Source organism: Rhizophagus irregularis, chromosome 1 (genome assembly GCF_026210795.1).
Source record: "Rhizophagus irregularis chromosome 1, complete sequence".
Lineage (NCBI taxonomy): Eukaryota > Fungi > Glomeromycota > Glomeromycetes > Glomerales > Glomeraceae > Rhizophagus > Rhizophagus irregularis.
The window spans coordinates 5,925,377-5,949,260 of NC_089429.1; the positions used below are offsets into that span (position 1 = coordinate 5,925,377).

The 23,884-nt window shown below is 30.9% G+C and overlaps 5 protein-coding genes across 5 annotated transcripts; 3 read left to right on the forward strand and 2 right to left on the reverse strand.

The window, feature by feature from the left end:
• Positions 1-3,309: 3,309 nt before the first annotated feature.
• Positions 3,310-4,396, forward strand: OCT59_001242 (uncharacterized protein; the record flags this gene model as incomplete). Its single annotated transcript, XM_066139423.1, has 4 exons — positions 3,310-3,313; positions 3,672-3,834; positions 3,909-4,095; positions 4,175-4,396. 4 exons carry the CDS (start codon positions 3,310-3,312, stop codon positions 4,394-4,396), a joined length of 576 nt encoding a protein of 191 aa, XP_065988828.1.
• Positions 4,397-4,887: 491 nt separating this feature from the next.
• On the forward strand, positions 4,888-5,193 carry OCT59_001243 (uncharacterized protein; the record flags this gene model as incomplete). The annotated part of the gene is made up of 1 exon (XM_025327533.2): positions 4,888-5,193. The coding sequence occupies one exon, from the start codon at positions 4,888-4,890 to the stop codon at positions 5,191-5,193; it is 306 nt and encodes a 101-aa protein (XP_025170786.2).
• Positions 5,194-5,461: 268 nt separating this feature from the next.
• OCT59_001244 (uncharacterized protein) lies at positions 5,462-6,094 on the forward strand (the record flags this gene model as incomplete). The annotated part of the gene is made up of 2 exons (XM_066139424.1): positions 5,462-5,590; positions 5,903-6,094. The coding sequence occupies 2 exons, from the start codon at positions 5,462-5,464 to the stop codon at positions 6,092-6,094; spliced, it is 321 nt and encodes a 106-aa protein (XP_065988829.1).
• A 5,399-nt stretch (positions 6,095-11,493) lies between these two features.
• OCT59_001245 (uncharacterized protein) lies at positions 11,494-11,697 on the reverse strand (the record flags this gene model as incomplete). Its single annotated transcript, XM_025326674.2, has 1 exon — positions 11,494-11,697. One exon carries the CDS (start codon positions 11,695-11,697, stop codon positions 11,494-11,496), a length of 204 nt encoding a protein of 67 aa, XP_025174919.2.
• A 5,714-nt stretch (positions 11,698-17,411) lies between these two features.
• OCT59_001246 (uncharacterized protein) lies at positions 17,412-22,193 on the reverse strand. Its single transcript, XM_025318941.2, has one exon. The coding sequence runs from the start codon at positions 22,069-22,071 to the stop codon at positions 17,506-17,508; it is 4,566 nt and encodes a 1,521-aa protein (XP_025174920.1). The 5' UTR covers positions 22,072-22,193; the 3' UTR covers positions 17,412-17,505.
• Between the last annotated feature and the right edge of the window lie 1,691 nt (positions 22,194-23,884).

A 23,884-nucleotide genomic window follows, 5' to 3' on the forward strand; every position in this document is an offset into this window, starting at 1 on the left:
TTCAGTATTTGGTATAATATTAGTGTCTTATGTTAACCGTCGGAGAGAGAAGTAATTTACCAGGTGCGTCGTAATCAGGAAACTTACATCAATTCAACATTTATAATATTATTGTCATACCGATATTGTCGCATTGTTTTATGTTACTAGAGAGGGATGCGCCTACATAATTTACCAAGTACGATTAAACTTCGCAATACTTATCAATTCAACAATTGTGAATCAATAATGACGGAACGTGACTACTTCAAGCTGTAATAACAATGATATCGATACGTTGTTTTTATTTTTCATTTTGACCATCATAATTGCATATTAATAATATATACGGCATTATCAATTAATAAAAATTATTGAATGTACTAGTACCTACGGTTCACAATTTTTTCATGACCCAAAATTCTTGTCAAATATCATCTTGATACTGTGTAAATGTCGTCCTGATATCTTAATAATATTTTTAAATGAAATAATATTTTTAAATGATATCGTAACAGTACGGTTTGATAATTATATCGATACATTTTCAACATCATCGCAACATCTTCACGATAACATCACGATTTTTAAATGATATCGTAACAGTACGGTTTGATAATTATATCGATACATTTTCAACATCATCGCAACATCTTCACGATAACATCACGATTTTTAAATGATATCGTAACAATACGGTTTGATAATTATATCGATACATTTTCAACATCATCGCAACATCTTCACGATAACATCACGATTTTTAAATGATATCGTAACAATACGGTTTGATAATCATAACGATACATTTTCAACATCATCGTAACATTTTCACGACGACATCATGATTTTTTTGAAGATATCGCGACGATATAGTTATGATAGTCTTAACGATACCTTTCCAACATCTTCGCGATATTAAATTACGAAATCAATATGATATCGTTCTGATATCAAAATGTTACCGATTTTAATATCGCGAAGATGTTGGAAAGGTATCGTTAAGACTATCATAACTATATCGTCACGATATCTTCAAAAAAATCATGATGTCGTCGTGAAGATGTTGAAAATGTATCATTAAAATATTGTGGCAAATTTGAAGATTTCAGCAAAGTACTTTACGTTTTAAACCTTACTCTCCATCAAAATCTAAACCTATCACAGATTCTTTGGTTGATTTTGTTGCAACTGATTTGCAACCTTTTACCATTGTTGAAAATCCTGAATTCAAATTATTAATTAATAAATTGAATCCCCACTATATTTTACCTTGCAGACAAACCTTAAAGGAAAAATTCATAGAAAATTATAAAATGAGAAAAAATGTGTTAATTAATGAAGTCTCACAAATTAACTCAAAAATCTCTCTTACTACTGATATTTGGACTTCAGAAATCTCAAAAGATTGTTATCTTGGAGTAACAATGCATTATATTAACAACAATTGGGAATTAAAAAATCTCTTACTTGATTTAATTCCTGTAAATGGTTCTCATACAGCTGGGTTAATTACTAGCAAGCTTTTACAAATTCTTGAAGAGTTTAGTATCAGTAATAATATTCTTGCATTAACTACAGACAATGGAAGCAACATGATAGCATGTGGTAATCAACTAGCAACTGAATTAGATCAGGAGTTTAATAATATGGCTTTTACTCATTACAGATGTGCTGCACATATTATAAATTTAGCAGTAAAAGCAGGAATGAGTCATGTTGGAAATGAAATCAAAAAACTTCGTCAATTTGTTGTTAAAATCAAGAATTCACCATTATTTTTGGATAAATTATCAGAAATTTGTACCCTTAAAAAAGTTAAATTTCTTAAACCAATTTTAGATATAGACATTCGCTGGAATTCCACATATTTTATGATTAATAGACAAATCTTAATGCAGGGTGTTTCAGAATTACTTGCAACAACAAATGTTGAAGAACTTGGAGATTTATTTCCAACAATATCTGAATGGCGATATATTAAGGTATTTTTTATTTTATAAATTATTATTTATTTTATTTTATAATTATATATTTATTAATTATTATTTTTTTTTTACAGGAATTAGCAAAGGTATTAGAACCTATGTATGAAGCAACCAATTTATTATCATCATCAAAAAATCCTACACAAGGTGATATAAGATTGGTTTTTAATGGAATGTTTAAAAAATTGGATCATTATCAAAGAGGAAATCACCATACACAAAAGGCAATAGCATCAGCAATTTGTAATAAATTGAAAGCCTATTGGGACAAATATTTGAATCAATCTTCCATTACTTCTTCAATATTAGATCCACGCTACAAAACCACATTATTTAGTCATAATGATATAACTGAAATTATTAGTAAATTACAAGAATTATATTTGTCATATTTACCCTTAAATAATCAAACCATACCATCAGCACCAGCATGATCATCTCGTGATTATTTTCTTAATTTACTTAATCCAAATAATATTCGTCAAGAAGTATCGCATGATGAATTAGATCGATACTTAAATTCTCCAGTAGATAGTAATACAGGTTCTTTAATTTGGTGGAAAACTTATGAAAAGGATTACCCAGTACTATCTCAAATAGCTAAGGATTATTTAACAATCCAAGCAACGTCGGTTTCATCAGAAAGGGCATTTTCAATTTCGGGATTAACTATTTCAAAAACTAGAAATAGGTTAGATCCTGAAACGGCAAGGGCAATTATATGCATGAAAAATTGGATATCAGAAAAAGAAAGAATGGAAAATTGAATCAATACTTGCAATATGTCTTTTTTTTTTCCTTTTTTTTTACATTATGTGAAATTTTGTTGGTAATTTTTTTTCTTATAATAAAAAATTTTTTGACGATATACGATATATTTAAATTCATGATCTGCATTACACAATTTTGTATAAAATACTATAAATATCCGGTCTAAACTTCGGTCTAAACTTCAGTCCAAACTTCGGTTCAAACTCTGGTTCTAAACCTATAACGGTTCGGTTTTGTACTCAAACCACCAGTTTTTGGACCGAAAACCAGATGGACCGAACCGTTAACATCCCTACGTTTAAATATAATCTCGTGTTACGCCTGTTCAAAATCCGGTTTATTTATTTTTGATTGGACTGATAAGTGACACGAAAAGTTTTTTTGTAATTAAGATGTGTAATTATGACGTATAGTGCAATATAATTGGGTTTGTGAAACTTGAGTATGACTAAAAAAAAAATATTTGATTTCACATGATGATTAACATTAACTGACCAATAAAATCTATCGAATTTTGCATTCGAATTACAATAAGAATGTGGGTTTCGTAAGATTTAGTAAACAAAGAAAAATGGGTAAGTAAATTTGCTTGCTATTCCTTTGTCACAAAGGCTGAATTAAAATATTCCTTTCGTCATGAAAGGCTAAATCCTTGGTTAAAATAATCGATATTCCTTTTGTCACGAAAGGCTAAAATAAGATTCCTTTTGTCACGAAAGGCTAAAATAAGATTCCTTTCGTCCCGAAAGGCTAAAATATGTTTCCTTTCATCTTTAACATTCCCATTCCTTTGTTAAAATATGATATTTAATATTCCTTTATTGAAATCAAATATATTATATGAAAAAGTATATATCAAGAATGAATCATTTTTCTTTTTTTTAATATAAAGTATTAATTTATTATTTTTAATTTTATTTAATAATAATATAGGTAAGAAAAGACATGAATGTTGTCGTGATCATAAATTATCAGTTTTCTTCGGTGGTAAGAACACGAAAGAGTTAAAAGGGATAAAATCGAAAGACGTTAAGGGATGGTTAAAGAATAGATTTTCTTACAATTTTGTACATATCAGAAAGGATCCTGATTGGGGGTAATGAAATAAAATAATTAATATATACAATTTTTAATTAATAATTTAATTAAATGAACATTTGTTATATTTAGGCATGGATTTGTGCACTTCGAAAATGATGATGATAAAACTAGATTTTACAATTATGTGAGAAACAAAAAATTTATCGGACCTCTAAGTAAAACAATCATGTTCGCAGAAGCACGTCCAAAAGGAGGAGATGATGATGATTATGATGATGATGATGATGATGATGACGACGATGATGATGGACGATCTGTAAGCACTATTATTACATTAATGAAATATAAATTAATGAAGGAATTATTACTTATTAAAATTTTTTATAAAAAATTAGAATACACAAAACCAATCACTACAATCCCCGGTACAGCCGCCCCTATCACAACCATCACCACAATCATCACCGTTACAACTCCCACCACCACAATCACCACAATCATCACCGGTACAACTCCCACCACCACAATCACCACAACCATCACAATCACAATTACCAGCTTACAATATTTTTGAAGTCGAAATTAATATCACAATTACCAGCTTACAATATTTTTGAAGTCGAAATTAATAGGTATTAATATTAGTTTATTTATATTAATATTAATTGTTTTTATTAATATTTTATTTACTTTTTTTTTGGTAAAGCTGTTTAATTGTAGATATTTTTATTTTTAATGTGAAAAATCTCTCTGTTGATGTAAATATTAATAATACGAAACTCATATTTGTCAAATTTGAGTACGATTTGCCAAAAGATCCTGAGGGATCCAATTGCCTATTAAGAGAAGCAGTTTTTCCGGACAAGGAAGTTATTCTAAATCTGGAATTACCCAAAAGGCAAGTTTATATATTAAATTAGTAAAATTGTAATTTAATTTATAATTTAAAAACTAATAATTAATTTTTTTCGATCATGATGTGGTAAGATCAACGCAAAAAAAAGGGATAAAAAAAATTTTTTTTTTTTATTCAATTAATTATTTCTTTTTTTTTTTATATTTAGATATTTGTTTTTTTTTTGACTTGCATTTTTTAACTATCATTAAAATGTCTTCTCAAGATTTTGATAAAGAACAAGGAATTCGTAAAAAAGGCTCGCTTATTAAACATTGGCAGCCATCGCAACCGCAATATCAACAACCTCAGTCTCAACAACCGCAACAATCTCAACCCCAAACTCTATTTCAGTGGCCGCGACAACCTCAACAATTTCAACAATCTCAACCTCAACAATTTCAATGGCCGCAACCACCTCAATCTCAATGGCCTCAACAACCTCAACAACCTCAACAACCTTCAATGGTCGCAACAACTTCAACAATCTCAACCTTAATGGTCGCAACACCTCAATAGCTATAAGAGTATCAATCGTCGCCGCTACCTCAATCATCGCTCTATCATCTATCATCGCCTCAAATTGGTCAAGAAGAAATAGGTGACTTATAGTTGATATTCAGTATTCTTTCTTTTTATGATATGAATAATTCACTTACCTTGATATCTATCTAATAATTGTAGACGAAATGTTAAAAAAGAAAGAATTGAGAACATAACGAGTAAAGCGTCAGATCATCTTGCAATTAAGTAGTCGGTTTGGGCTTGTTTTCCTGAATACGTCAATATGGTTGCCGGAAGGCAATATAAGAAAAGCCAAAGTCCTATATTATCAACAACTCCGATGGAATCTTCTCCGGCTAGTTCTCCATATTGTTCTCCGCGTTTGGAAAATGCACAAACACGTACTCCCAAGGTAAATATATTTACGTATCATTATAATAAATCTGTAATATTTATAATTCATATATTTTGAACCTATTTTAATTTTTATTATAGAGACGAATTTGAACAACTACTATTAATTAATAATTGGAGTTACTTTGTTAAAGACCGTCACTACCCAGAAGTCCTTCCCAAGAGCAAAGATCTAGTGAATAAAGTCAGAAATAGATGAGCGAATTATTAGAAAGCAACGTTATAGTTCCCTCCCAAATGGGGATCAAACATCATATACGTTGAATTAAGAGCATTATTTCTTCGTACAGCATCTTGACCATTCTGCTAGGAATTTAAGAGGAGTGAATTGTGGCTGAATATAGGTAGCGCGTATCAAAATAGTAGTAGTATTGGCGCTAATTTTCGCAATCTTCCCCTTGAAGTTTTGGCTATATTTCGTCAGTGGTTAACGTGTGTTTCAAATGAATTACCTGAAGAAATGAAAAAAGCTCTTCGAAATGTTGTTGGATTATATGTTTAATTAAAAAAAAGACGATAAGACAGCTCGTAGCTGAAAAAATAAATGTTGCAAGATCATTGGACTTATCTCGCTATTACATAGGCGCTGACGTTCCATTGATAATGAAGAGAGTAGTAATGATGAAAGAAAATCACGATTGCGAAATAAGGTATATTGTGTATTATATGTTTTTATTATTATATATATTTATACACGTGGAATTATCAGTTTTCACATCGTAACAATTTTTTAATATCTATAATTTTTCTGAAAAATCTTTTTTGAACGTAGGAGGGAAAGCAAAAAAAAAAACCATGGGGATGTCTTCATGATATACCGCTTCGATATTAGCGATATCAAGATTTTTTTTGATTAATTGTAGGTTTATATCACGTGAAGTTCAATATTCAAGGAAATTTTGTAATATACCACATGATGCTTTTAGTAATAAAATAAACAAAAGTCTAATTTTTTGCAAATTAATTTTTTTTTGTTATAATTAAGGATGACGGTTATGATATTGCGAACATTACGAATTATGATGTCTAAATTTTCGCAATTTCGCAACCGCATTTATTCTGCAACGTTACAATTATTCTGCAATACCATAATTAATCACAGTTAATTTGCAATATCGTGATTAATTAAACTGGAGGTAATCACCAAATAAAAGCAAAGACAAAATTACGAACATACATCAATTCAAAATTTTAACAAAAAAAACAACAAATTGGAAAAGAGATATTTTGATGCTATTGACCGTTCGGTTACTAAAGCTTTTGATATGAGTATTGAGTAGCATCCCATTTAGTGTTATTGAAAACCTTGGTTTATTGATATGATTAAAACTTTACAACCAGCGTACAACCTACTACCAACTCGACAAATTTTAAGTGGAACGTTATTACAAGCTGAATTGGCTCGTGTAAATTTACGAATCTATAATGAATTAGCTAAGGAAACTAATTGTACGATTGGTAAATTTCATTATTATTTCTTTATTAATATTCTGATTTTAATTTTGTTTCTTCTATTTGTTATCTATTCTAAGATTCACATGATCATTTTATCAGCTTTATGGGACCACACCGCCGAATTATCTCTCAAAATCATCCATCAATTCTTGATATACGGTGCATTGCGCGCTGCGTTAATTTAATCAGTTCTGACATGATTAAATGCGCAAATGTAATCTCACAAGATTTTTCAAAAATTCGGCTATAGGCGCGGCATTACTTAAAGCGCTATTCAATTAAAAAATATACAAGGAGGAGGTCTAAAATCGTACGTGGAGACAAGGTGGATGACGGTGTATGAATGCACAAGCTCAATCTGGCGTTAAAAGATGCTTTGCAACATTGTATTCTCTAAGTCTATTAAGAAGAAGTTACTTTTTGAGATAACTAATGTATATTACTTAAAAATATTACTTAATTGAATTCTAGATAATCACAAATAAAATCAATATTGAGAAATCATGGATTTTTTGACGATATTCGTATGTTTTAAGGATGCAATGTTAAAATTAGAAGGTAAAACGCAACTCTATCAGTAATAGCTTCTCAAAATCGCATAAAATATCAGAATTTTATTTTATTAATATGACAGCACGTTATACATTTAAAAGTTTTTTATTAATTTGTAAAAAAATAAAGTTTAATATTTACGGTATTGCGGATGAGTTGCAATACCACAAATGAGTTGCGGCAATGAAGTGACAATATCAAATCAATATCGTAAATACTTTTTTTTTTATTTGAAATTACCGACATCGTAATGATATCAAGACTGTGCCGATTAGATATTTTTGAATAGATATTGTCATGATATCTCGGCGATAAATTGGGGATGAAGTGACGATATCAAATCAATATCGCAAATACTACATCTTTTTTTTTGAAATTACTGACATCGTAATGATATCAAGACTGTGCCGATTTGATATTCTTTTGAATAGATATCATCACGATATTTTCGCGATAAATTATGGTGATAATGTGACGATATCATATCAATATCGTAAATACATCTTTTTTCTCCCTGAAATTAACAATATCGTAACGATATCAAGACTATACCGATCAGATATTCTTTTAAATAAATGTTGTCCCGATATTTTCGCGATAAATTATGGTGATGAAGTGACGATATCAAATCAATATCGAAAATACTACATCTTTTTTTTTGAAATTACTGACATCGTAATGATATCAAGACTGTGCCGATTTGATATTCTTTTAAATAGATATCGCCACGATATTTTCGCGATAAATTATGGTGATGAAGTAACGATATCGAATCAACATTATAACAATATCATCACGGAAATTGATACCATTATGACATGAAATTTATATCGTATCCATATCAATTCAACATCGCTCAAATTTTCAAGGTTTCTGTAAAGTATATTCTCCCGATTGGCTTTGTCCACAATGCAACTCAGCTCCTGAAGATTTGAATCATCTTTGGACTTGTCCTTATATTCTTCCAGATTTAAATCCGTGTTTGACACATCGTTCTGAAATTATCAAATTCAGAGATTCCTGTTTATCTTCGTTCTCATCTCTGAAACCTCTGGATATTACCTTCCAAACTGGATTCTCTGCTCTAGATTGTTGGAACTATGAATCTCCTTCTCCGTCCTGTCTTTGGCTTACTAGAGGATTATTACCTGCGCATTTAACAGCATTTTTACATCAACAATTTCCTCTCTTTGTCATATATAAGATTATTTCTCCTCTTCTTAATGACTTCCAAGTCGCACTTTATGGTGAGATTTGGTTGTGTTGGAATGTTCTTTTCCATGCTTGGGAGGAGTCACAGGGTATCTCGGCTGCTTCCAAATTACGTGGCCTGTCTATAAATTTCTCTTCTTTTGCTACTTCTTCTTCACAAAAACACAACTCTTCTTTGGCGACAGTTTCTCAGGATTCCTGGATTTCTTGGATATCCTCTTCTATAATTCGGAGTGGATCATGGATCTCGCACTTGGATTTTCTGCGCCGCTTAACAGTTCAACCTCTTAGGATTTCTTTCTGGTAACGGACTGGATTTTTGGATGTTGAATAGTTGACTCACACTGGCCTTCGGGTAAAGTTGGGGTATGCGATTCTGTAATAGTTTAGTTTTTCTTTGCTTTAATTTTATTTTAGTTTAGATTTCTTTACTTGTATGAGTCGTAAAGCTACTCTTTTTATTTTTTATTAGTTTATTTTCTTATTTTTGTAATATTGTTCGATTACGTTTTCAAAATTTAAAATATGAATAAAAGATAAAGTCATAAGACTGTTTGCACAGAAAAAGGATAAAACTAAGGGTTGGTCACCCTATCTCGGTGGTTAGTCACTGAGACCCTCATTAAGCCTGAGTATGGTGAGGTCACAGGTTCGATTCCCATGACCACAGAAATAAAAAGAATTTTACTGCAGACGCTACAACCAATAGCGTGAAGGTACAGGGATTAGTGTAGTTAGACTGCATCATGGTGAATTAGTGTGTACGGTTAGGCCGCACATTTCAACTAAGGGTCATGGTGTCCTTCTAACGTTCCCTATGAGGCCATTGGCATGTGCGCAGTCCTGTCCTTGAGGTCACTACTATACCTTGGGGGGCTTCCTGTCCGGGTGGTCACTCTATGATACCGCTTGGAGTCAGTAATGGCTAGATAGTCATCCTAGATGGTAAAGCTGAGGGTGCAATGTCTTAGTGGTAGTTAGACCTTCTGTTAGGTCTTAGACCAACCAAGGTGTTCGTGCACAGAACAGGTAGCACGGCTATGGGGTTCAATTCCCACTCTCCTTGGGTCCTGGTTGGTGATCCCTGGTGGTTGATACCCACCATAAGGGGTGATCCTGGACAGATGCCTGCTACTTCCTGTCCGAGTGGTCACTACAAAGTATACCACTTTGGGGTAAACAACTGTACTATCGGTGCTAGGTAATCGCAGGCTGTAGTGGCGCTTTGAGTGAGACTTAGTACCTAAAATGGTAGTATGGAAGGGTACTAGATGGTTGATGTTACCTGTCGAAAGTCCTCCATGAAAGTAGATGCTCTCTAAAGGTCGTTAAATAAATTGAGTATCAGTATCATGCAATGGGTATAGGATGAGTAGGCGATGTGTACCTAGCTTCAGATCAGCCTAAAATGGCCCGATGGGAGATGTCTTCTATAGTGGTGCTGTTACCTGAGGAATTAAATACTCGGTATAATGGTTGCCCATTGAAGATGATAGGACACAGACCCGAGATTAGTCTCATAAGAGGCAATGGGTGGTCTGGCCGTAAATACTTGCAAAGGAAAAGGATAAAACTACCACCATTCGATTCGTCTCAGTGAGACGATTCTAATAAGCTATGATATATCTTTGTACGATTATTAGATGCCAAGTTATTTAATATATTCTTTATATAACTGTGATTATAAATGGTTTTTTTTAATATAAGATTTTTGAGGATAGGTGTGATAGTGACTATAGATAGATTGTGACTATATAGGATAGATTTTAATAATAAAGTGTTTTGAACATTCAACTGGTGTGACTATATAGTAGAATGTGACTATAACGGGAGTGACTATAGAGGGAGTTGACTGTATAGCAGTACCAATCTAGAGTTTTGCCATCAATATTGTAAATTTTACCTATAAGATTGTTAAGATCGTCCCATTTTTCTAGGTAAATTACAAGTTTGCACTTTCTCTCTTCTGTTGTTATAACTTTAAAAGCTTTAAACCAGAAATCGCTATTAAAGTCCGATGGATTTGGTTTTGAAAAAACAGTATTGCAGCTGTCATTGAATCTGGGATATCATAGAGAACTGCTTGAAATCTCTCTCTTTCTTTTCTTTCATAGAGAAACCAGGTGGCAGGGAACCACCTCATTGGAATGTTCCTTAATGGTACTGTCCAGGCTCCACTATTTCATGTTTGCTTGCAAAGTTGGTTCATCTTCAATTTAAATCTAATGGTACTATATTTCTTTTACTAAGTAATCTTAATATTAATGGAGATAATTTTACTCCAGGCTTCCAGGTGATGTAATAACTCTATATTTTTCAGGTTGAAGGAATATTGTATAGAATGATATCATTAATATTGGCTAACGCTAGTCCTGTTGGTTGATATCCTGTTATTATATACATCGCCTCTTCTTCTGTACCTTTACCATTTTTGGTTTTTTTCTCCTTTATAATACTGAAGTATTAGTTTTAGCTTAGATATAGATCTGCTCGCCTCTAAGTCCTCAAGGTTGCTTTATAAGAAAAGCTTTTTCTGTTCTAGGAAGGCTTTATTGATAAAAAAATCAGCTGTCTCAGCTTTTTGTTTAAGCTTTTTGTCCTTCTTACCATCTTACGTTTTCGTCTAGAAGGCATTTGAGGTGGTGTGGTTATTTTCTTTGTGAGAGGTAATACAAGTTGTGATTAGTGCGATGTATTGTCAGAAATTACTATATCTATAAAGTCTGAGTCTTCATCAGCTGAATCTGTGTCATTATGATCGAGTTCAAAACTCATATCATTCTTTTCTTGTTGATCCTGTTCTATCTGGAAACTTCCAGCAATTTTCAAGTAAACATGTTGAAAGGCTGTAATTCCAGCACTAATAGAGAAGTTTTTGAAGAACATGAGTACACGATAAAAAATATTATTTTTTATATTGTCATCAGTGTTTGAGCTAGAGGTACTAGGCTCTTCTATAAAGGTCTTTAGTATAGTACTAAAGTCTTCTTGTAAAATGTCTAGCGTTACTTGTTTATATAGAAGTTTTTTTACTTCTTTTTCAACTTTGTCAGTATTGTTATCCTGTCAACGATTAAAGCCGACTGAAAAACTTTAACGCTTTAACAGGTTAACTGGAGTTTAACTTAATAGGAGAGTCTTAAGTTGATCACAAATAATCACGTGAAATAACGTTGGATGTTCAGTTAAAGAAAATAGGTTTTTATTAAAATAATGTGAGATTTTGAATACAACGAAAAATATAGATAATCTCTTAGTTGCGAAATTAACTATCTTGAATTATACTACTGGGAATAATACTCTTTTCGTATAACTCGAAAACTACAATACAATTTTTAACTAACTAACTGACCTCCCCTTCTACTTGGTAAAATCCTATTACTATTTATAATAAAATAAAAATCAAGAATATTTGATAAAATAAATAAAACAAATATAATAAATAAATAAAATAAATAAAATAAAATAAATATATCAAATAAATAAAATATAACAAATAAAATAAATAAAATAAATAAATCAAATATATCAAGAAAATCGAAAAAATCAAGGGATCTACGAAATGATCTACAAAATTGATCTACATAAAATTACTGCGCCACATTTCTATTTTAACAGTATAAATATCAACAGCTATGTCTATTACTGATATGGTTGTGAAGCTAAAATGTTGAACTCTTTAAAAATGTTGTTTGTTTCTTACTTGTGTCAACTTTTCCTAAGTGCTTTTGTCGAAAAACTATTTCTGCTTTCTATGTAAAATTTTAAAAATGAGATCTATAAGAAAAAGTTCTTTCCTATATGATATATTAATAAAATTATATATATTAATTATAAATTAAAATTTTGAACTAATAAATTTGAATTAAAATCTTTTTTTTTATTTAGTTTTTAAATAAAATTATCAAGTCTAATTACTTATTCATTAACCATTTATTATATTATTTAATTATCTTTAAACATTAATTTAAAGTAATATCAGAAAAATTACTCTTTTTATAAAAAAATAAGTGATAATTATATTGTTGTGATTTTCAAATTGGTGTGATCGGCAAATTTTTTTAATAAATATATATCAGCTGTGGAATTATTACGAAAAATGATCATGTGGACATATAAACTATAAATGTTATTTGATCTACACAATACTAAGCTAACACTGTATTATGTTTAAAAGATTTTTTACTGTTGTAAGCAGCCAAATACTAAGCATAGATAAATAATATACCAAATAGATTAGATCACGTGATAAAAGTCATATGATAAAAGTCATGTGATATAGGGGAATGATAGTAAGTCACGTTGTAGCCATAGATACTGGAGTAATCGCATAATATGGAGGAATAATATGGAATAAAAGATCAAACGATAGAAAGTCACATGATGGGATAAAATTAACCGGAAAGGATAAACTTTTAGGAGAAGGAATGATCTACATGATGTAATGTTTATTAAATGATTAACGGAGAACCAATAGATCAAGTGGGGAGTTGATCGATGTGGCTTAGCAACCAGTTTATCAAGTTCAACAATAGGAACAATTAGGAGGAGTAATCATAAGCCACAAATGGTAAATCATATAAAAAGGAAGGATAGCGAATTAAAGGAACAAAAAAAATAGGAACATGTAAAATATTGATGAACTGCAGCCGCAGTAGAAGAATAGCTGACGAGACGCAGTAGAAAAGATAAACAGCCACAAAAGATGGATCTTTACAATATAATATTTGAAAGATTATTTTATTTTAAAGAAAAGATAGCACAGCCACAAAAGATGGATCTTTACAATATAATATTTGAAAGATTATTTTATTTTAAAGAAAAGATAGCACAGCCATAAAAGATGGATCTTTACGATATAATATTTGAAAGATTACTTTATTTTAAAGAAAAGATAGCACAGCCACAAAAGATGGATTATATCTTTACAACATAATATGCGAAAGATTATTTTAAAGAAAAGATAGCATATTAAAATAGTATAACATATTAGAAAAGATAACATATAAAATAGCATATAAGATAGCGCATAAAAGATAACATATAAAATATTAGAAAGAAATAAGAAGTAGGAAAAGAAAGAATAAGAAAGTTGGTTTAAATAGGAGCGGAATGGGAAGTGAATTCCACAGTCGTTAGATACGATGTAAAACTTTAAGTAAATTAGTTAATTGTGAATTTTATGAAGAAATAAAATACCCTTTGATATGAAAATTAATTGTTTCGATTGTTTTTGTTACTATTTTCTTATGATGAAAAAGTAATTTTGTTTAATTAATTGTTAGTAAAGCGTAATGTTATTTTAAAGGTAATAGGTTCGCCCTAAACTTTACTGTAATGTTCGCTTAATTAATTTTAATTGGACAAATTCATGGTGAATTTAATGTCATAACAAGAATTATGAAATGAATAAAATATAAACTTTTGTAAAGAGAACTATCGTATTTTGAAAGAAGATAATGGATGAAATATCATGGCGAGAGCTATCGCAATTTGAAAGTCAAGTAGTAATAAAACTAAACCAAGCAAGAATATTAATGTTTCGTGGAATACATAACAGAAGCAGGGAACGTTGTTTACCGCCGGGTGGCAGACGGGGGTGACAACGTGATAATAGGTCACATAATATAATGTAATATTTAGATATAATATCTATTTATAGATTAAAGATGATGTAATATTTATCAAAAGAAAAAATAAAAGAAAAGAAAAGACATAAGAAAGGAAAAGATAAAAGAAAAGAAAAGAATATTTTTAGAGTACTTTTATAATTTTAGGGTAGTAAAATTAAATTTCAAAATATATAAATATAAGTGGAATTCAATAGGGATTCTGCAGTTCAGTGTAACTCAATAAAATATTAATTATTAAAAGTTATTTTGAATATACTTATAGTTTACCTAAGTTTTAATTAATGTTTAATTCCATAATAATAATCACAAGAAGAAATAAATATACACTTTGTAAGAAGAATTATCAAAGGTTAGAAGTTGAAATAAATATATACTTCGTAATGAGAGCTATTGAAGTTTGAAAATTATTAATAAAAAAGATAAAATATGGGGAAAAATTCAGAGAAGTTAATTTGTTTTATATCTCTTGATGTTTTGTATTACTAATGTAATTTATTTTATGTGAAATGTTGTTATTTGTTGATCAAAATTGATCGTTTGATCGTTTATTCATTTGATCATTTATTTATGAGAATACCGATTTGATGTGATAACTCTTTATATTGATGAAAGAGGAAATCAGGAGATCTCACTGTTTATTTCATATTTTCGCTAGCGATATAACTTGGTAGTTTTGATTCCTACGATTTCTATAATTGATTTCTATAATTAATTTCCAACTTTATTTCATGTAATTCTTATTATTACATTAGTGGTTACTACAGTCTACCCTTGATATAGCGAAAAAACCGTTCTGCACCTCAAATTCGTTATAGCAAGTTAACGAAGAATTTGAAGAATTTGATTGGTTACTTCGTTATAGCGAGGGAAAATTGACATATTTTATTGGCTAAGCATCATGTGATTCGTTATATAAAAATTCGCTATAGGAAGGGTAAACTGTATATTAAAAAGTGATCAAAACAAAAAATAATTGACCATTAATTATTAGAAATAACTTTTTGAATATAATTTGTATGAGGGTTTTGGTTATTTTCAGTTATTTTCAGTTTTTTCATTATAAATGATTAACAAATTACCTGATCACACTAATTTGAAAATCACAATAATGTTAATCCAATTAATTGCATTATAAATGAATATGCAATATTGTAAAATTCCTTAGCACTTTTTTAAAAAAAAATGGCAGGTATTCTATAAAAGAAGTAGGATTATTCTTCAATTAAAGATATGGTATAATATATAACTAATCCATTATAGCAATAGATAGCTTCAGATTCTGAAAAGAGCAAGGATACCCACCATTAATTCAGAATGATTAATTACTAAATGAATATTTTAAGATGATAAAAATAGAATTAGAAAAATGACAAGCTTAGAAAAGACTTCTTTAATAGTTTCTCTAGGTTAAGGTAATAATTTAATGATGGATTATTATACAAGGCTTAAATGTATTGTGATGATTTAAAAAATAAGTTTATTCATGGATTGCCACATGCTTTATATCACCTTCCGATTATTTGCCAATCATATAGTAATTTAGTGATATGTGACTTTAAAGCTCTAGCTAAAATCATAGAAGTTAGACCAAAACTTGAAACTTTTATAGGTTATAGTTTAACTGTTTTAAAACTAATGGCCAAAATAATCTGAACTAATTTTAGGTAATCCACGAGTTATGGCCAAATTAATATTTGCAATTATATTAATTAAATTGATATAATTTATGTAATAAATATAAATTTTCAAAGCATCATTTTTCAATCCATTTTGCATGAGCATGGTTAAAGAAAAATTATTTTGGTTTTATACATAGTGGAATTTGCAAGAAAGTAGCTCAATAATCATGTTTTTTATGAGATAATATCGAATAGATAATTGAAATGATCGGCAAAATGATCGGCAATAATGTGATAATATGAGTAGTGTTTGGATCCGAAGCGGTTTTATCCGGTTTTTATCCGGTATCCGTTTCGGTTAAGTCAGGATGGAACTATCAGAATTACCAATTTTTTGATTCATAATATATTAAATATTCTGGTCGAAATTATAGTCTATTCAGAACTGAGATTTACAATCTTTTTTCGGCAATAATCTCATTTAAAATATTTAAGATTTTATCCGGATCAAAACACTAAATATGAGGATGTCCGCCCTGCTAACAATAAAATGGAAGCTAGATTATGTGGCATAGACCTTCTATTAGATGAATTACTGGAAGACTCAATGCCACTGGAAAAACTTGCCGGATAATTTATTTTTTGTTCGAAGCAAGATATAGCATATAGAATATATTACTAAAATAAATGGTAACCGATCAAAAGTATTCATCTGATAGCAGGAAATTATCAGATATACGGAGAAATTGGCCCGGATATTTGGATAGATGGCAAAATGCAGAAGTGTTTAGCGTGCTTTCCGGGAAAAAATAGGGTGCCAGAGAAAATTTGAATAATTATTATTCCCAACATAAAAAGCTTAAGAGAAGATAATATGATGAAAGAAAATTCTGTAGATGAATTGAATGTTGTCATTGTAACGAAGAACCCATAAATAGTTACATATTATTTAGTCTTGTACGGGTGCTTTGAATTTGAAGTTCTTAATCTCATGATGTTCATAATCTATCTTTCTATCTTGCACTAATTGTGCAGTATCTGGATACTTCGGACGAATTCTGGATGTCCAGTATACCAGAACCCTAAAGTGTAACCCACGATTTCACGCTGCAGAGATTGTCTTTTTGTGAACCAAAGGTGTAAAAGATGCCCATAGGTCGACAAACATGCTACAAAGGTTATATTACATAATTTTTTAACAAAACTATTAAAATCGATCAGTTCTAGGTAAAATGTTACAGTTCTGATCCAAATTTATCTGTTATGCTAAGATTCTATGCAAGTCACATTTTACGAAATAAGGCACGTTATACGTGACTAATCAAACATCATAAATTAAAAAAAAAAATAGCTTATATAATTCGAGTTTTATTTATATGAGGAATAATATATTTATAATTCTGACTGAAAGAAAAATAAAAAAAAAATTCACGAAATAAATCTTAAGTGTTGCCAACCTTTGTTCTGAGTATGCTAATGATGTTATGATAATTTAAGTTTATGCAACAATTACGCCTCAATTCATCATAAGTTGCTGGTTTTTTATCCTTAATTTTTGCCAGATCTACATGCAATTTTTCAAAAAACCAGCACATTAAGTCATTAAAATAATGTATGCAGTGAGATTCAAATCTCCAATCTGAAAGATCAGCTTTCACTTGAGTCCATGTTTGCTCGGTCGTCTCACCACGACGAAAAAGATCATCCTCCTTCCAGTTATGACATTGCACTGCAACAAGATTATGCGAAGAATAATAATACATTCCTGTAAGACCTTCTGGTTGATGACTAGTATGATGTATTTTCGTTACGCCACTATTTATATGATGATCCCGAGAACCCCAGCAAAGGGCCCCGCATCTATAACATGCTTCCGTACACCCAAGCCTTTCCATTACTGATTTATCTCCGGACGGTTTTTGAAAAGGCTCTGATTTCGGATAGCGGCCATTCCCTTTGGTTCTAAGCTCCTCCTCGATAGTGCGATGAAATATTTTAAAATTTTCCTTTGTGAATGAGCTTTGAAGATTCAACTTGTAGTCTATCTTATCAACTTTTGTCATATATTCATTTACAAATCTTTTGATTTCATCAAAACTTTTACAGTTACGAATATCTTGAAGAACTCGATCGAATTCTCCATTAAAAGTTTCATCGAATTTTTGTTTTGGATTTCCTACCACATAGCCATCAACTATACGTCTAAACCAGTCTTCTATACGTCGTTTTGGGCTTAAAAAATATTGTATAGCCTCTTCTTTATCACCGGTTTGAACTTGTTCAGCTAATTTCTCAAAGTATTTGAGTCTAACTAACTCAGAGCTATTCAACCAATAAATATCACGTATCGCTTTTACTCGTTCTTCATTACCTGCTTTCATTGCCTTTTTATTAATAACCCTCAATAAATAATCCCCAGCGATATGGCCTTCAGAAATTAGTGTATGCCCGTATTGAAGCCGAGTATCAATTACTTTAAAATATTCCTCCTTCTTCTGGTCAAACATTCCAAGCGGAGTATTTTCTTTATTCCACTTTTCCTGTAAACTCTCAATTACTGGTTTAAAATTTAATAAAGCGTATAAGTGAACATTCCACTTGAAATCTGGCAAAAAAGTTACAGAAAGTTTCCTTGAAAAATCGGAGAGGATTTTGTCTACGTTCGCCTTGGCATCACGTATAATTCCGGTGTAATGTCGAGAATCTCTATTTACAAAGATCAAATCTGCTAAATTATCGAGTGTTCCCTGAAGTGAAAGGATATGCACTTCCTCTGGATATCGTGAAATCATCATAAGTGTTTTATATGCATAACATTTGGATAAATCCGGAATAATTCCAGATTTGTAATCTTGACGAAGATTTGCCGGCATAAACCCATATTCTCTTTCAAACTCCTCATTTATATATTCCGTTACAGGTATAACCTTATTTTTTAATACTATACGGCTCCTCAATAAGTTCCATATTTCTTTAACTTTTTCCTCACGTTGATGGCTAGACAGTCCTTCACTCGGAATGTTTCTTAGGATCACTTCTAATTGACTGTTGATGATTTCAAAAGAATCAGATGAAATTCCTTTTCGGATAAAGCCGGCCTCGAGCATTTGATTAAGTTTTGTGGATGAAGATTTACGATTAAGTTCGATATAATTCTCAATCGTTTGCTTAGTTTCCATTTCACATTTATCGTTATTTTTATCTTTAAGATAATTTTCCAATGCAGTTCTTTCCTTTTTCGTTTTTTCGCATTCTACACAGTTAGCATTTTCGCAATCTGTAACATCTTTTACCCCTTTTTCGATCAGTTCCAAACATTCATTTCGGATTCGCGAATTTACGTTTGAGCTATCATCGGAAGTCCAATTCTGAAGTTTAGAACGAATTTTTTGCATGATCAATTCCTCATGTGTTAGGAACGCTCTGTCAATGGTTTCTTTCAATTTTGTGATTTGTTTACCAAGATCAATAAATTCATAAATTTCTCTGATATTTTTGAAACGAACTGCAAAGTCCTCATGAGAGACTGCACTCCAGTAATTTTGTGTTAACGAATACCAATCTAAAAATTTGATTTTCCTTTGTGAATTCTTGCAATCGTCAATTATAGCGTTGTACAGATTGACAACATCCTCGTGATATTGCTCTGAAGGTGGAGCATAAGCAGTCGCACCATTTTTAAATGGTCGAAATTGTTTAAGAAGTTGACCCTTCTTAATTCTTTCATCAAGAATTTGTAGGCATTCCGTATTGGAAATTCCCATTTCAATGTCTTGTTCTTCAGCTATTTTCAAAGCCGCTTGAAGGGCACCTCGAAACTTTTCTTCTGGTTCTGACAACCTTGATGCGTTTCGTTCAGAAATATGTTGCACCATAAGAATATCAGGAGCTATTCCGGCCTTTTCAAGACGTGCCATCGTTACAATTGCTATCTGTAAAATCTCGGTCAAATCTCGCGTTGATTCTCCGAGTACGTTAAGAATTGTTAAATTGCTTACACCCATTGCAAAAGTTGCTAATATTCGATCTTTCTTTTCCGAATTTGGATCGTCCATCTTTTCTGGTGCACCGAGACCTTCAGTATCAATCAGGATAATTGCGTCAATATTAAGTTGATCAGACAATTCTTTCTCCAAGAATAATAGTCGCATAAAAAGACCTCTAGTACAACGTCCAACTGAAACTGCAAATCTACATGCAAAAAGAGCGTTCAACAGGGTCGATTTTCCCGATGATTGTAAGCCAAGTATACTGATCACGAAAACTCTAAGATCGGGAAATTTGTTGCTAATATGCCCACAAATAGCCGAGAACCAAGCTTCAGATATAGTTCCAGCATCACCATCAAGTAATTCTATAGTGTGACCGCTAATTAGTAATTCGGCATAATATTCTGGTATTTTTAACCCAATTTCGTTATTTGGATCACTGACAGAATAAATTTGATATAATTGACCCAATTCACGGAAAAAGTGTTCCATGCCCAAACTCATACTATCAACTTCCACCCAAATTTGTTCGATCTCTTCTCGAATTTTTTTCTCATTTTCCTGATTCCTATTGACCAAACTGGATTTACGTAATTCTTCTCTTTTCAATACAGCCTGATTTCGAGCTTTAGAGGATTCTATCATAGAAAGCCTAGATACTTCTCTTTCAAGATGCGCTAGGGCTCGTCTTCTTTTCCTGAGAGGTAATTTTAATATGTCTATGTATAAACGTATCAACAGTTGCAATTCTGTATTATTTTGCCAAATTTGCATCCCATCATTCAACTGCTTTCTCTGAAGTTGCATAACCTCTAGCTTAATGTGACGGCAAGTTTTCTCTTTGACAAAGTCTATCAAAAGTTGCGACTCATTAAACTCAATGCTCTTAGCCAATTGGAGTGAACTTCCCAGTCTTAACTCTTCAGCGTTGAAAAATAAAGAATCGAAACTTAAGGCTTCTTTAAACATCATGCGAACTTTTTTCAACGTTTTATCCTTCATTAAAGACTTGATATCAATTGTGTATTTTTTTTTATCGGGGAATTTTCGATGATTCACACAACCGTATATCACTTTTTTGGGATCAACTATGGCTTCGAATTCATCGATTTGATTTTGGGTGCATTCAGGCATTAAAAAAACCAAAAAGCCAGAAGAAAATTGATTTAAATACTTAATTTGATCCGGATAATCTAAGGCATCACCATGTAAATTTGCGAGCAATACAATTTCCTTTGCCCCTCCCTTGTAGTAATTTTCGAAAACATCGTTCCATAGACCCACTTCACAAGTTTCTTGAGTCAACCAAGTAAACTCGACACTTCCGCTGATCATATGTGGAACCCCATATTCTGCTCTTGGTTCGGAACATGAAGAGAACATATAGTTTGAAGCCATCAACTGATTAAGAATGGTGCTTTTGCCCTGGGAATTCGTTCCAATCCGAATGGCAACAATTAACTTGAAAGGATCATTAAAAAGGTGGTTTTCAATGATCGTTCCGGGACTTGTTTCCCACTTGATAACCGGACCAGTAAACAAAGGAAGCATAACTTTAAACCTCTTCTCTCTGTCTAATTCAGGCATTATCAAGGGAAATGTAATTGGGAATTGAGACAAGGTTCGAAAGATATCTTGAGCTACAGTACATTCAGCAGATGCAAGTAAACTAGCAATGCAATCAAACCGAGACAATTTGTTTTTCTTTTCATTTGGGGAAACATTTGTTTCATCCTTATCAGAAAATTCCTCATCAGAAATATCCGATGCGCCGTCATCTTCCTCGATCAAATTCTTGATATTTTCTGCTTTAAGAACTTGAGCTCCCCACATCTTTACTTTCTGTCGAATGTATGGAAGAACCGCAATTACACTCCCATCCATCTCATAAACTGATAATTTTGGAGGATGAAGAATTTTGCTGAGTTTAACATAATGGTAGGGTTCGATCAAAGTTATTTCTTCGCCTAGAATCGAATGCCATTTTTCGCAAATTATTGTCACTTTATCAACAACCATGACAGAATCAGGTGGAATTACATGATATGTAATTCACATATTTTATATATTTTACACACGTTACAGCTGTTACGGGCGTACAAAGAAGTAAATTTTATGGCCGAGAACAGGCCTCCAAATTTTGTTTTACCCGTAAAGCCGTAATACGGTCATATAATAACAAAGATAATAGATTCGGGAGCAGCAATAAGTGTAATGACAGAGAAACTAAGATTTACCAATAAAAGAGAGAAGCAACGTTACATGTACATTAGCAAATGGCATCATTAGGGAAAGTTAATTTAGTAAATTCCATGGAATTTCCATGAAAATTAAAAAAATAAAATTTTGGTAATGACTATCATAAAAATTTCATAATTTGACCGAAGCCTGGCCGTTGAATCATTAAAAATTAATAAGGATAATTCAAAATCGTTGACTATTAGCTCTGGATTATGATTTTTGAACTATGTACATATTAAATTTAATTACAAAATAGCCAATAGGAAAATGTAACACAGTAATTTCATGTAATGATCCCTCAATTTTTCAATTTTTTGATTTCTCCATTTCTTAATTTATTTTAATTTAATTTATTTAATTTATTTATTATTTGTATTTTATTTATTTTATTATTATTATTATTTTTTTAATTTTTTATAGATGCAATTTTGTTTTAATATTACTACGCTTACTTACATACATAAACTTAAAATAAGATAACAAATATATATAAGAACTAAGCATTATGAAACAAGACTACTTTTCTGAAGAAAAAGTTGACCTGTCACCTAAATGATCATATCACTGTTAAAAATGATGATATGGTTAAGGTTGCTTGTCTAAACCTCTTCAAAATCCTACGATTAGTTTCGTCAAAATTTTACTATAGATTTATTATAGTTTTGGCAGAGTTTCGGCAGTTTCGGCATTTATAATAAGTTTTGGCAGTTTCGCTTTTCTCCAAAGTTTTGCCAGTTTTTTAATATAACTTTAATATAGTTTCGGCAGAATTTCGCTTTTCGGCGAAACGCCATCTTGCCTAAACCCTAGGTTTCGGCAAAGAAGCAACCTTAGATATGCGCGTTTAACAAGCGTCAATGAATAAAGAAATTTATTTTTATGCCGATCATTACTAAATATAGTTAGATTATTACTAAATAAAGTTAGATTATTACTAAATTTGGTAATAAAGATGTTGATCATTTTATGTATTATAAATTAAATTAATATGATTGTTTAAAATCATTTTCACGTGATTAAAAATTCTGAATTTTTCCCATTTACATATAAAATTATATAAATTAATATGAAAATACATCAACTTTAAATCTTAATAGCTCCTGAAATATGACAGTTATGGAAAAAATAATCCGATAATTTGAAAGAGAAGAACTTAAAGTATAATATTATCAGTTTATATTTTCAATTATCATAAAATTTTATTAAGTAGTTAACATTTTAAAATCACTAATTTTATTTGATGCCTTTAGATGTTATGCACTATACAACCAAAATTCTCAGGTAACTGTCAAGATCTGCCTAAAAATTTGCCCAATGACCACCCTAATGGAATGCTAAATCATTCCATTTGTTCCAATTAATCTCATTATTAAAGTTTACTACATAAACATTATTATCCTCACGTTTCTTATTATTCAACTTCATTTTTTTCATTTTACTATTAATATTACATTTTTTCTTTTTTTCTACTTGTAATTCATTCCTATATTCCCAAATCAATATTTTAAAATCTAAAATTATTTTACTAATTATTAGTTTTAACATTTTTTCCAATACCTTAGTTTGTATCTATTATTTTATATAACTTCAA